The 15,000-nt window shown below is 38.5% G+C and overlaps 2 protein-coding genes across 4 annotated transcripts in view; one reads left to right on the forward strand and one right to left on the reverse strand.

Annotated features, from left to right (window-relative positions):
• Positions 1-12,866, forward strand: part of LOC135113726 (uncharacterized) — a 42,915-nt gene extending 30,049 nt beyond the window's left edge. For 2 of the 3 annotated variants that reach the window (XM_064029254.1, XM_064029253.1), the window contains exons 21-33: positions 336-518; positions 879-994; positions 1,177-1,267; positions 1,558-1,661; positions 2,085-2,205; positions 2,612-2,806; positions 3,292-3,371; positions 4,820-4,943; positions 8,342-8,536; positions 8,956-9,035; positions 9,351-9,474; positions 10,338-10,532; positions 11,602-12,866. In XM_064029254.1, the coding sequence (XP_063885324.1) occupies positions 336-518; positions 879-994; positions 1,177-1,267; positions 1,558-1,661; positions 2,085-2,205; positions 2,612-2,806; positions 3,292-3,371; positions 4,820-4,943; positions 8,342-8,536; positions 8,956-9,035; positions 9,351-9,474; positions 10,338-10,532; positions 11,602-11,711 (1,718 nt within the window). In that variant the 3' untranslated portion in view covers positions 11,712-12,866. Of the gene's footprint in view, positions 1-335; positions 519-878; positions 995-1,176; positions 1,268-1,557; positions 1,662-2,084; positions 2,206-2,611; positions 2,807-3,291; positions 3,372-4,819; positions 4,944-5,469; positions 5,664-6,190; positions 6,271-8,341; positions 8,537-8,955; positions 9,036-9,350; positions 9,475-10,337; positions 10,533-11,601 lie in introns of those variants that run through there. The other variant, XR_010274968.1, reaches the window with a different exon arrangement.
• Positions 1-14,405, reverse strand: part of LOC135113727 (uncharacterized) — an 83,010-nt gene extending 68,605 nt beyond the window's left edge. Inside the window, exon 1 of the mRNA XM_064029260.1 lies at positions 14,209-14,405. The gene's annotated coding sequence lies outside the window, so the exon portion shown is untranslated. The remainder of the gene's footprint in view (positions 1-14,208) is intronic.
• Positions 14,406-15,000: the final 595 nt, after the last annotated feature.

Raw genomic sequence — 15,000 nt, forward strand, 5'->3', positions numbered from 1 at the left:
TATACATTAATTTTGCACAAGACAGTTTTCTAAGAAATGAGATTACTTTACCACCCCCCTTGCTTTCAACAGTATTTTTCGGAATTATACTCTTAACTAACACCACATCATTCTATTAAGCTTGAGAACACACAGTAAAGGATTAACATTAAATTTTATGAGTAACCAATGAATCAGAAACATAAAGTCTGTGATCTGTATTTCCATGCACCTAACCTTGTATCTCTCTCTCTCTCTCTGCACTCCTAATATGTGTGACCACCAGATTAGTATATAAGTACACTACCACAGAATCATTGTGACCTGCATATCTACTTCTCTCTTCCCTTCACCAGTGTGTGACAGCCAGCCTGACATCAGAGGACACAACATAAGCTGGAGTGAGAACCAGACCTATGTGGCCGAGGACAGAGTGAATGCCACCTGTCTGGAGAACTACCGGGGAGCATGGGGCCAGGAGGAGCTGCAGATTGTGTGCTCAGAGCATGGCTGGTGGATGACGAGCTTCTGCCACCCTGGTGTGTGTGTGTGTGTGTGTGTGTGTGTGTGTGTGTGTGTGTGTGTGTGTGTGTGTGTGTGTGTGTGTGTGTGTGTGTGTGTGTGTGTGTGTGTGTGTGTGTGTGTGTGTGTGTGTGTGTGTGTGTGTGTGTAGATAGAGAGAGACATGATGATACTGTGGTGTGGTGACAACAGTGATGGTAGCAGTAAAAGTGATGGTGATGGTATGGTGGTGACTATGTATGTGAGTGTGTCTGTCTGTGTGTGCTTGTGTATTAAAAAGATGGAGTATAATGAGCTTGACCAGTCTTTTAAAAGTACAAACAAATAGATGAGATAAGATTAGATAAGATGAGGACCCTGTTCCCCTCCCCACACAGCCTGCCCAGATCCTGTAGAGCCTGGCGCTAACATCACCCTGGATGCTCCCAACAATGTCTCATTTGTCGGGGACACTGTCACCTACACCTGCTCCCCTGGCACATTCTTGCCTCAGGTGGGAGAGGAGCTTTCACTTGTACTATCCTGTGCTTCTCCCTTTATATTGAATAGTACCTTTTATCATCAAATATCTTTCCCTGTGGACTGTTTCAAAATCTAAGCAAGCATTATAGTGAAACATAAACCATTGACTTTTTTGTATTTTTCTTATCACCTCCTCTTCCTCTTCCACTGCAGACATACCCCAATGTGAAGGACAGAAAGGTTCTGACATGCAAGCCACGTGGCCGCTGGGAACCAACGCTGCAAAATCCTTACTGTGCCAAATGTGAGTATATTGTTGAACTCCTGTCACACTCTTACTTTTCACTACTATCCTGCCAATTGTATTGTCTTCTGTTTAGTAACGTTTCCTATTTACCTTTCTTTCCACCTGTCTCATCAACTTCTGCACCTTTAGTTATACCATCAAGTTAAGCATTAGACAAGGTACTTGTCTACATACCTATCTGTTATTCAACTGCACCTTTAGTCATGTCTTCAGGTTAATCATTAGGATGAGTATCTATCTACATAACTATCTATTTACAAATCTGTCAATAAATGTGTGTGTTTCAGTGTGCATGAATGATCCACCATCCAGTCCAGACCAACTTGGGGTGCTCCTTGCTGCCCCTGTCACCTCTACCTGGGACGGCTTCACCAGGGAGGTCGGGACAAAGGTAATGCCAATGTAATACACAAGGCACAGCAAGTATAACACAGCAATATAACATAGGTGGTGAGAGAGATGTGTCATACAGGAACATACGCAACATATGACAAATAACAATCGCAGAAACAAGCAGGAACACAAAAGTAAGAACAAAAACAAGCAGGAACATAAAAGTAACAACAAAAACAAGCAGAAATAAAAAAAAGCAGGAAAGAAGAGGCACAACAAGGAGTAACACAATACAAGAGCACAATCACAGGTCACAAGTGAAAAAAAAATTACGAAACCTCTTCTGATTTTAAAGCAAAGGTATAAAATTTAGAACTTTCGTGACAATGGCCTTTTGGATACCTTAATTCTCTCTCTCTCTCTCTCTCTCTCTCTCTCTCTCTCTCTCTCTCTCTCTCTCTCTCTCTCTCTCTCTCTCTAGGTTGAGCTGGAGTGCACTGATGGCCGAGTACTTCCCTCCCTCCAGGCCAACATGACAGTCGAATGTGGTGAGGATGAGACCTGGACACAAGTGGACATTAACTCTCTCATCTGCAGACGAGGCAAGTCTGGAGAGTGTAATGGGAATCAGTGTTCAGAAGCTTTAGAGGGAAAATACAGAATCATGAGGGTGTCAGAAGAATTTGATGAAGAAGAAAGGTATATAAACAGTGTGAAGAAAGATCCAAGTGGGAGGCAACAGGATTATAAGAGTCTTGGAGATTTGAGAGGGCAAAATCTACTTCTTTTAATACCCTTCTTTCTTGTAGATGCATATAAACAAAAATAAACACCATACAGGTTAGAAATTACAAAATCTATTCCATTTCATACCCTTTTTTTTTTTAGATGCATATAAACATTTCATTTATAACTTCTGGTATAGCAAATTGTTACATATTGCAGAAAAAATGATTATCACTACAGTTCCTATATTTCATACCCTTTTTACAAGTGCTTAAATTACAGTGGCACCAGAGGACCCCCCACAACCCCCTGGCAGTGAGGTGGAGGGCCCCACACCCGACAACTACTGGGAGGGGGACACGGTGAGCTACCACTGCCCTCCTGATCAAATGTCCCTCACTGGCACCACCATCACCACCGCTCACTTCAATGGCTCTGAGTGGCTGCTGGAGGACCCTGACTTCAGTTGCCATCCTGGTGTGTGTGTGTGTGTGTGTGTGTGTGTGTGTGTGTGTGTGTGTGTGTGTGTGTGTGTGTGTGTGTGTGTGTGTGTGTGTGTGTGTGTGTGTGTGTGTGTGTGTGTGTGTGCATGAGAGGTAATGTGTCACAGCATCAAAGTGTCATACTGCAATAAATAACATAATTTATAAACAGTAATAAATAAAAAGAAATACAATATACAACAGGAAACACAAGACTATGAGGAAAATTACCCTTAAATGAACACACGCACAAACACATGAGAGAGAGAGAGAGAGAGAGAGAGAGAGAGAGAGAGAGAGAGAGAGAGAGAGAGAGAGAGAGAGAGAGAGAGAGAGAGAGAGAGAGAGAGAGAGAGAGAGAGAGAGAGAGAGAGAGAGAGAGAGAGAGAGAGAGAGAGAGGGGGGGAGCCTGCATAGGACATAAGACCCCAAACATTTTTCCTAACCCTCTGTCCTTTACTCCATCCTCTCCCTTCCCAGTGTGCATGAGTGACCCGCCAATGCCTCAGACACCTGGCAACTATAACTGGAATGGCTGGAGCAGGGTTGTCAACACACAGGTCGGTAACAACACAACCCTCACCACTCCTAGCTACTTGATTCTGCTACTCCTGGTTGTCTGGTTTTCTGAAATTCATCACTATATTCAGTTTTTCTTCCAGGTTTTTCTTAATTTTTTTTTTCAAGGGTTTTCTTCAAGTTTGTTCAGTTTTTTTTTTCGAGTTATTCAGTTTTGTCAAGTTCATTAAATTTTCTTCAAGTTTTCAATCTTTTTAAGTTGTTCATTTTTTTTAGGTTGTTCAGTTTTTCTTCAAGTTCATTCAGTTTTTTCTTCAAGTTCATTAAGTTTTCTTCAAGTTATTCAATTTTTCTTTGAGTTCATTCAGTTTTTTTCTCAAGTTACTCAAGTTATTCTATTTTTCTTCAAGTTCATTCAGTTCTTTTTTCTCAAGTTAATCAGTTTTTCAATTTATTCAGTTCTTCAAGTTTTTCATCAATGGATTTCTTCAAGTTCATTCAATTTTTCTTCAGGGGATTTCTTCAAGTTCACTCAGTTTTTTCAAGTTCATTCAGTTTTTTTTTTTTTTCAAGTTACTCAGTTTTTTCATCAAGGGATCTCTTCAAGTCCATTCAGTTTTTCTTCAAGGGACCTCTTTAGGTCCATTCAATTTTTCATCAGTGATTTCTTCAAGTTCATTCAGCTTTTCTTCAAGGGATTTCTTCAAGTCCATTCAGTTTTTCATCAATGATTTCTTCAAGTCCATTCAGTTTTTCATCAAGGGATCTCTTCAAGTCCATTCAGTTTTTTGTCAATTCTGGACCATTCTGGTATGGTTCACACTTGTATAGGGGCACGTCAACCTGCCTCTGGGACCATAATGACTCTTTGCAGGCACTACACAATTCAGGTCATCAGTATGCACAAGGTGGTGCTTAACCTTTTCACTGCTAAATGGTACATCTTCCCTTAATTACTAATCACTCTGAGACACCTTTACTTGTTCTGCAGCCACAACCAATCATTAAACTGGGTAGAAATAAGAAAATCTACTCTTTTTAATCTCCTTTAAAATAGATGTGTGTAAAAATGTCTTACATTATCTCTAGTGCTATTAATTATTTCACATTGGTCTCAAAGGTTTAATTAAAGCTACCTTACTCTCTGTCCACCTCAAGTGCTTCTTCTTCTGCAAGTTTCTAAGAGTAATGAAATCAGACTTTGACCCTTACACTTTGATACAAGACAATTATCACCACCATATGCATTGTATGAAATCTTTATAAGCATCTGCAAAAAAAAAGTTAAGGGTGAAAAGAGTAAATTTTACAATTTCTGCCCAGTTTAAATACTGGATGTAGCTGTGGAACAAGTAAAGATGTTTCACAGTGATTGGTAATTAGGGAACGTTACACCAAGTGCCAGTCAAAGGGTTGAAATTCTAGTATAATGAGGAATTACTGCACAAATCATCATCCTTTCCCATTTATCTCTCCTTTTTCCTCCCAGGTTGAGTTGACATGTCCTGATAACTACCTGTTTGCCAACCTCATCTCTTCCATCAACATCACCTGTGAGTACGACACCTTGGAATGGACTTCTGTGGATCTAGACACCCTCCACTGCAGAATATGTGAGTTTGTCCTTTACCCACCACAAGCAAGTCATAGAAAATGTTCCTTCTTCAGACAGACAATGAGATATAATCATAACTTGGCTTCTGGTGCAATGTTTATGGGTAACTTAACCTGTATGCTTACTTATATTTATCCAGTGTTTTTGGATATGATTGGTTTAATGATATACGCAATGGGTGCACAATACTTTTACTGATTTATGTATGCTCAAATATTGAGTATGGGTAACTTAATGTATGGTCACTTAGTATACTTATCAAGTATTTTCAGATACAGCTACTGATATACACAACGGGTGCACAATAATTTTACTGATTTATGTATACTCAAATATTGTGTATGGATAACTTAATGTATGATCACTTAGTACATTTATCAAGTGTTTTCCAATACAGCTAATGATACACAATGAGAACACAATTCTGTTTCAGCTACAAGAATACTCAAACACTAAAAAAAAAAAAATAGCCAAGATATCTAATTCTTACGAGTATGTTTTATGTTCTTATGTTTTATTCCCAGTGGCACCAGAGGACCCCCACAACCCCCTGGCAGTGAGGTGGAGGGCCCCACACCCGACAATTACTGGGAGGGGGACGTGGTGAATTACCGCTGCCCTCCTGACCAAATGTCCCTCACTGGGACCTACACCACCACCGCTCACTTCAATGGCTCTGAGTGGCTGCTGGAGGACCCTGACTTCAGCTGCCATCCTGGTATGTGTGTGTGTGTGTGTGTGTGTGTGTGTGTGTGTGTGTGTGTGTGTGTGTGTGTGTGTGTGTGTGTGTGTGTGTGTGTGTGTGTGCATGAGAGGTAATGTGTCACAGCATCAAAGTGTCATACTGCAATAAATAAAATAATTTAGAAACAGTAATAAATAAAAAGAAATACAATATACAACAGGAAACACAAGACTATGAGGAAAATTACTTTTAAATGAACACACGCACAAACACATGAGAGAGAGAGAGAGAGAGAGAGAGAGAGAGAGAGAGAGAGAGAGAGAGAGAGAGAGAGAGAGAGAGAGAGAGAGAGAGAGAGAGAGAGAGAGAGAGAGAGAGAGAGAGAGAGAGAGAGAGAGAGAGAGAGAGAGAGAGAGAGAGAGAGAGAGAGAGAGAGAGAGAGAGAGAGAGAGAGAGAGAGAGAGAGAGAGAGAGGGGAAGGGGGTAGCCTGCATAGGACATAAGACCCCAAAACATTTTTCCTAACCCTCTGTCCTTTACTCCATCCTCTCCCTTCCCAGTGTGCATGAGTGACCCGCCAATGCCTCAGACACCTGGCAACTATAACTGGAATGGCTGGAGCAGGGTTGTCAACACACAGGTCGGTAACAACACAACCCTCACCACTCCTAGCTACTTGATTCTGCTACTCCTGGTTGTCTGGTTTTCTGAAATTCATCACTATATTCAGTTTTTCTTCCAGGTTTTTCTTAATTTTTTTTTCAAGGGTTTTCTTCAAGTTTGTTCATTTTTTTTTTATTTTCAAGTTATTCAGTTTTGTCAAGTTCATTAAATTTTCTTCAAGTTTTCAATCTTTTTAAGTTGTTCATTTTTTTTAGGTTGTTCAGTTTTTCTTCAAGTTCATTCAGTTTTTCTTCAAGTTCATTAAGTTTTCTTCAAGTTATTCAATTTTTCTTTGAGTTCATTCAGTTTTTTTCTAAAGTTATTCTATTTTTCTTCAAGTTCATTCAGTTCTTTTTCTCAAGTTAATCAGTTTTTCAATTTATTCAGTCCTTCAAGTTTTTCATCAATGGATTTCTTCAAGTTCATTCAATTTTTCTTCAGGGGATTTCTTCAAGTTCACTCAGTTTTTTCAAGTTCATTCAGTTTTTTTTTTTTTCAAGTTACTCAGTTTTTCATCAAGGGATCTCTTCAAGTCCATTCAGTTTTTCTTCAAGGGACCTCTTTAGGTCCATTCAGTTTTTCATCAGTGATTTCTTCAAGTTCATTCAGCTTTTCTTCAAGGGATCTCTTCAAGTCCATTCAGTTTTTCATCAATGATTTCTTCAAGTCCATTCAGTTTTTCATCAAGGGATCTCTTCAAGTCCATTCAGTTTTTTGTCAATTCTGGACCATTCTGGTATGGTTCACACTTGTATAGGGGCACGTCAACCTGCCTCTGGGACCATAATGACTCTTTACAGGCACTACACAATTCAGGTCATCAGTATGCACAAGGTGGTGCTTAACCTTTTCACTGCTAAATGGTACATCTTCCCTTAATTACTAATCACTCTGAGACACCTTTACTTGTTCTGCAGCCACAACCAATCATTAAACTGGGTAGAAATAAGAAAATCTACTCTTTTTAATCTCCTTTAAAATAGATGTGTGTAAAAATGTCTTACATTATCTCTAGTGCTATTAATTATTTCACATTGGTCTCAAAGGTTTAATTAAAGCTACCTTACTGTCTGTCCACCTCAAGTGCTTCTTCTTCTGCAAGTTTCTAAGAGTAATGAAATCAGACTTTGACCCTTACACATTGATACAAGACAATTATCACCACCATATGCATTGTATGAAATCTTTATAAGCATCTGCAAAAAAAGTTAAGGGTGAAAAGAGTAAATTTTACAATTTCTGCCCAGTTTAAATATTGGATGTAGCTGTGGAACAAGTAAAGATGTTTCACAGTGATTGGTAATTAGGGAACGTTACACCAAGTGCCAGTCAAAGTGTTGAAATTCTAGTATAATGAGGAATTACTGCACAAATCATAATCCTTTCCCATTTATCTCTCCTTTTTCCTCCCAGGTTGAGTTGACATGTCCTGATAACTACCTGTTTGCCAACCTCAACCCTTCCATCAACATCACCTGTGAGTACGACACCTTGGAATGGACTTCTGTGGATCTAGACACCCTCCGCTGCAGAATATGTGAGTTTGTCCTTTACCCACCACAAGCAAGTCATAGAAAATGTTCCTTCTTTAGACAGACAATGAGATGTAATCATAACTTGGCTTCTGGTGCAATGTTTATGGGTAACTTAACCTGCATGCTTACTTATATTTATCCATTGTTTTTGGATATAGTTAATGATATACGCAATGGGTGCACAATGCTTTTACTGATTTATGTATGCTCAAATATTGAGTATGGGTAACTTAATGTATGGTCACTTAGTATACTTATCAAGTATTTTCAGATACAGCTACTGATATACACAACGGGTGCACAATACTTTTACTGATTTATGTATACTCAAATATTGTGTATGGATAACTTAATGTATGGTCACTTAGTGCATTTATCAAGTGTTTTCCAATACAGCTAATGATACACAATGAGAACACAATCCTGTTTTAGCCACAAGAATACTCAAACACTAAAAAAAAATAGCCAAGATATCTAATTCTTATGTTTTATGTTCTTATGTTTTATTCCCAGTGGCACCAGAGGACCCCCCACAACCCCCTGGCAGTGAGGTGGAGGGCCCCACACCCGACAACTACTGGGAGGGGGACGTGGTGAATTACCGCTGCCCTCCTGACCAAATGTCCCTCATCGGCACCTACACCACCACCGCTCACTTCAATGGCTTCGAGTGGCTGCTGGAGGACCCTGACTTCAGCTGCCATCCTGGTAAACTTGAGTATTGATAAGGCAATGTAAGCAAGACCTGAGAGAGAGAGAGAGAGAGAGAGAGAGAGAGAGAGAGAGAGAGAGAGAGAGAGAGAGAGAGAGAGAGAGAGAGAGAGAGAGAGAGAGAGAGAGAGAGAGAGAGAGAGAGAGAGAGAGAGAGAGAGAAATACAGTAACTACCATGATTAACTGACTATAATAAATGGGAAGAAATTTGAAATCCCAAAGAGAATTTAAAAATAACTTCAAAAAAGGTTTAATGTAGAGAGAGAGAGAGAGAGAGAGAGAGAGAGAGAGAGAGAGAGAGAGAGAGAGAGAGAGAGAGAGAGAGAGAGAGAGAGAGAGAGAGAGAGAGAGAGAGAGAGAGAGAGAGAAAACACTTTCCTATATCCTCTGTCTCTGTCTCTACTCCTCCTCCAGCATGTTGGAGTGACCCTGCAACACCTCAGCCACCTGGCATCCACACCTGGAACGGCTGGAGCAAGGTTGTTGATACACAGGTGCGTTCCAGAAGCAATACCTGGCTAATCTAATATGCACTGTACTGTCCCCTTGGTGCTTCATTATGTATCTATAAGTATGATCTCAGACTTGCAAAATCTTATAATGAGGCTTTCAGTATAAATGTATCTTCTTTGTATCTACATGCTTTTAATCTTTCTTTTGGGACTGGCTCTCTCTTCACTCTTTTTGTTATCCTTTACCAGTGCTCTTCTTGCATAAAAAAAAAGTAAATAAATAAATAAATAAATAAATAAATAAATAAATAAATAAATAAATAAATAAATGATAATAATCAATCTCTTCCCTCCCAGGTGGAGCTGACGTGTCCTGATAACTACCTGTTCGCCAACCTCAATGCCTCCATCAACATCACCTGTGAGCCTGACACCCTGGATTGGACCTTTGTGGATCCAGACATTCTCCGCTGCAGAATATGTGAGTTTATATTGATCCTACAGAAGGCATGTCATTAAAAAAAAAAATGATAATAATAATAATTAAATAAAAAGTAAATAAATAAATAGAAATAAATAAATAAAATAAATAAATAAATAAATAAATAAATAAATAAATAAATAAATAAAAAAAAAAAAACATTATTAAGGTAGACTACTATAATCATTATATACTTTAGTAACACCATTTAAACTCTTAAGGGATAAATAAACATAGGGTGCCTCTGTAACTGTGTCATCACATTCTCAGCTCTTTACACCCAAGTTCATCACAAAAAACACAATATATACGAGTATATATATATATATATATATATATATATATATATATAATTATATATATATATATATATATATATATATATATATATATATATATATATATATATATATATATATATATATTGTGTTGTTTAACCCTTCCACTGGGATATGCAACAATTCACAGCCCTAAAAGCAATGTCTGGGATCTTTATAAGCATCTATAAGAAAGAATGGGATAAAAACTCATAGATAATACAATTTCTAGCCATTATAGTGTTTAGAAATGGCTTTAGAACAAAAAAAGATGCCTCAAGATGTCTCAGAGTGGTTAATAATTAAGAAGAGATGTACCAAACAAAAGTGAAAGAGTTACAGTTAATTGGGCAGTAATAACACACCAGAAAAGGTTAAAATCAGGTAAAAACACCATACACATGAACTTTACCCACCAGACACTGCACAAAACAACTAAACAAACACTAAACTTAGAAAAAAAAATTCAGACCAAAATGCTGATTCAATGCAAACAAAATTAAACCTCAACCTTTGCAATATTCACGTGGTTATGCATTTTTTCAGTGGCACTTGAGGATCCCCCATTACCTCTGCGTAGTGTGCTAGAGGACCCGTCACCAGACTATTACTGGGAGGGGGATGAGGTGCACTACAGCTGCTTCCCTGACCACCTCTCCCTCACTGGTACCAACACCACCACTGCTCACTTCAATGGCTCCCACTGGCTACTGCAGGACCCTGACTTTGGCTGCCACCCCTGTGCGTTTAAGTGTGTGTGTGTATTTACCTAGTTATTGTGGTTTACGAGAGGGGAACAATCTCATAGTATCCTGTCTTTATATCTATTGAGTTTGGTCTTACAAGGTCTTAAAAGTTTAAAAGTGTGTGTGTGTGTTTGTGTGTGTGTGTGTGTGTGTATTTACTTAGTTGTGTTTACCAAGTTCCAGTTTATGGGAAAAGAACTATAATTGTGCTGTTTCATCTTCATATCTTTAATATCCAACTTAGCCTTGAATCCATGTATACTTTTTGCATTTAGCTACTACAGTATCTCCTTATCCAGACTGTTCCATACATCTATACTTCTATATGGGAAACTATGCTTTTCAATGGCTCTTTAAGTGTGTGTGTGTGTGTGTGTGTGTGTGTGTGTGTGTGTGTGTGTGTGTGTGTGTGTGTGTGTGTGTGTGTGTGTGTGTGTGTGTGTGTGTGTGTGTGTGTGTGTGTGTGTGTGTGTGTGTGTGTTAAATTCACTATCTTACAATCTTCAGGGCCATGAGCAGAACTTGTGATTGCCAACTGTCATGGAACAGCCTGATTTATAGGCAACATACAAAGTCACCAAAGCAAAAAAAAAAAGTAGCTCCTTCCTCCACACTATACCTACACTTACACTATATACATTACCACAATAACAACCATTTTGCTCCCATAAAAAAAAAAAAAAAACAGTAGTCACAGATCACACCCTACAAGTACAAGACAGGGTTGCTGCATCACTCCTGTACATAGCTACACATTGTGCCTCACTGCACCCAACACACAGCACATCACCATGCCAACAACCACTTATACCCATTCAATACACAATAGTAGCTGTACATAACACATTTCTCTTCTTATACACTGTAGCTAGTTTTTCTCTAATACTCTACATATCAGACAAAGCACCATACACACATACACACATCATTCACACACTTAACCCCATCGGCCTCTATAGTTAATGTGGAATAATTCAGATCAGCCTATATAGCACTTAGAACATACTTTACTACATGAGATCCCTTGTAAATCCCCTTGTAATCTGCATCTAATTCCCTTTCAGTGTGCATTGGGCCACCACCACAGCCAGGGAAGCACACGATCCAGCAGTATGCCGGGGGGGACGTGTGGGGGGGCCGTGGTCATCTACACCTGCTCCACACAGTTCATTGATGGCAACACAACTATTAACGTCACCTGCCATGAAGGAAACTGGACCCTCACTAAGTTGCCACAGTGTGAAGGTGAGTGTTGCAAGTCTCCTCTAGACCTTTCTACCTGCGTCTATCTAAGGTTCATATCAAAGCTAGTTCTAAGTTTGTAGAGGAAGTTAATAGGGTTTTCAAAGGTGTTGTAAGACTCCTCAAGCTCTTTCTACCTCTATCTATCAAAGGTGAGTGTTGCAAGCCTCCTTTAGACCTTTCTACCAGTGACTATCTATTTAAGGTCCATATCTAAGCTAGTTCTAAGTTTGTATTGGAAATTATTAGGGTTTTCAAAGCTTTTGTAAGCCTCCTTAAACTCCTTTTACTTCTATCTATCTAAGGTTCTCACTCTCAAACATTTAGTGCCTTATATAAGCTAGTCCTAGTAGTCTACTGATAGTTATTAGGGTTTTCAAAGGTGTTGCAAGCCTCTATCTCCATTTATCTAAGGTCCTAACTCTCAAATATTCAGGAAAAATGTTCATTCTAAGCCAACACTTGAATTTCTCATTACAAATATGTGTACATACATAGGTAGTAAGTTGTTACCTGCTTTAATACCTGATTCCTTTTCATCATACAAAAGGGTTCCAGTGATTTGTAATTTTCATCTTTACACAAACCAATCTTTTAATGTTATAATGTTTTAATTCCAGATGGAGCTAAGCTGAAAAATATAACCCCTATCATTGTCTTTTTTTATAAACTCTTATCTTCTTTTTCCAGAATCAGATAACAAATACATGAGCTTTTATGATTTTAAAAAACACAATATCACTGTATTTAGTAGGCTGTGAACTAAAAAAAAAAGGGGAAAAAAAATTCATGAATATATAAATCAATACTTTGAACTTCATGAAAAAAACAAGCATTCAGTTTGATTATAACTCTTCTCATTACAGCAAGTCAAACTTAATAAATGAACATACCTCAGGTACCTAATGAACACTTCCCAGATTTTGCAGGTGTGTTGAGAGTCCAGCAGTAAAAAGTATTCATGCAAACTATGTATATACTCGCTGCTTATTTCCTTCATTCTTTACCGTACATTTCTATTCATCTTCATCTCATTCAGGAGGAGGAAATGGAGAGAGAGAGAGAGAGAGAGAGAGGAGAGAGGAGAGAGAGGAGAGAGAGAGAGAGAGAGAGAGAGAGAGAGAGAGAGAGAGAGAGAGAATGTGTTTAGTTTATTGTATTTATATAATGATGTTAATTAAAGAATTTGTACTATGTATTATATTGTTTCAATATTTGCTTTTATATAAAGTGTATAACAGAATTACCTGTGTATTACATTATTACATATAAAATTTTGTGTTATTGAAATCCATTAAAACACTGAAAACTACTGAGAAATGTACTTTTCTCAAACATCCTAAAAACTTAGTCTGTTAATTCTGAAAAAGGAAGTATTCATAACATCTATTAACGACTATCAGATTAAATAACATTCTCTAAATATTAAACTAAAATCCTCCGAGCTCTTGTATCTCTTATCCTATCAGACTTATAACCTGATCGAGAAGCTTGATAATGTAAGGGGTATGACGGACATGGAAATTACTGATGGTGGTGAGAGAAGCACAACATGAAGGACACTCTCATCCCCTGTTCTCCCGCAAGCAGTGATTCAATTCCAATGACCTGCGTGCTGGCCACCAGCCTGCCCCCTCATCTCTGTCTCCCTGGTCACCCGCCACGCTAACACATTACATCAATCGGGGAAGGCGGACGAATTCTCAACGACTGCATTTACAATATTTTTCCTTTACATGTTGCTCATACAATAATGGGTAATTTGATACTTTCAACCACTACTGGAATCCCTGGTCAAAATTATACTTTTCCCACATAGTATTTTGATTTGTTAAAAATGTAGTCAAAATCTCTCTCTCTCTCTCTCTCTCTCTCTCTCTCTCTCTCTCTTTCAGACCCCTTGAAGCTAACTGCTATGCTAATCAAACGAACAGTTATGCTTTGGTCGTGGCTACATAACAACGAAAAACAGTTTAGTACTAAAACCTCACCAATCATTATAACAGACCCGTGGTGTGGCTTCAGTCTCCTGAACCCCACAACATTTCTTTCCTATCACGGCATAACTAATACGTAAAAATACCTTTAAAGTATATTTTCAGTCATAATGAACGAAAGCACATCTTATCCCAGTTACTTCTCACATCAAAATCTAAGCACAGAAACCGCTTCGTTATGCTATTAAAAACACGGTGTTTACAGCGTGTTTTTACAACTTGTTTTCATCTCTAGAAACGAAGTAACAGATTTTCACATGGACAGTTCGTTTCCCCATCAACATCTAAAAGACTGCTTCGTCATAGAAAGAAAGAGAGGATTTTTTTTTTCTTCCGAGCATGACGAAACATCTCTATTTCATAACCACATCCCTCTTCTAGCCTTCTGTAAGTACTCCCCGCCACACACTGATGAACCTGGTGTCTACTTACATGCCCTGGCCGCCGCGGCGATTGGTTTCTCACGTCCAGGCGAAATATAACACTCTACGACGCAAGCCACACACACACACACACACACACACACACACGATTATCAAGACTGAAGCAAAGTGAAGTGACTGAAACTCTCATGCCGCCCAGCCTCAAACCTTCCTTCTCTCAAACCCACTGACTCTACTTTCTAGAAGTAATTTTCATTGATTTAGGCACCAAAAGAATTAATATATAAATTTCGGGAGATAAGAACGTGACTTGAGGTAGAATTGAAAGCGTACAATGAAGAAGAGAGATTTGTATATCACACACGTGGTACTGTTACAAAGACGATATTCTTGGACATATCACGAAGGTAGAATAAAGTGCTATTTTAAGTCCTACCCAGGCTGTCTGTGATAAGCTACACTATCTAATCTAAAGTAAAACATACAGAACAGTGAAGATGAAGGCTCCTCTCCATGAGAGAGAGAGAGAGAGAGAGAGAGAGAGAGAGAGAGAGAGAGAGGAGAGAGATGACTCCACTTAAAATAACAAATAGAACAATACACAAATTTTGTTGAATAAGAGAAAAAAAAGGAGAGAAAAAAAACAAACAAACAAACAAACAAAAGACCAAGGCAGTGAGAAGGGACATGACAAAGGGTGCCGTTTCAAAGCATAAATTCCCCGTCACTGTCAGCATCACCACCACCAACAATAACAATTAATTCACAGGAGGAAACAAGACAAAAGAGTAATGCTAGAATTTATTTACTACTTCAATTCGTTACAAGAGCATTTGTAATA

Source organism: Scylla paramamosain, chromosome 26 (assembly GCF_035594125.1).
Source record: "Scylla paramamosain isolate STU-SP2022 chromosome 26, ASM3559412v1, whole genome shotgun sequence".
In the NCBI taxonomy this organism is placed as follows: Eukaryota; Metazoa; Arthropoda; class Malacostraca; order Decapoda; family Portunidae; genus Scylla; species Scylla paramamosain.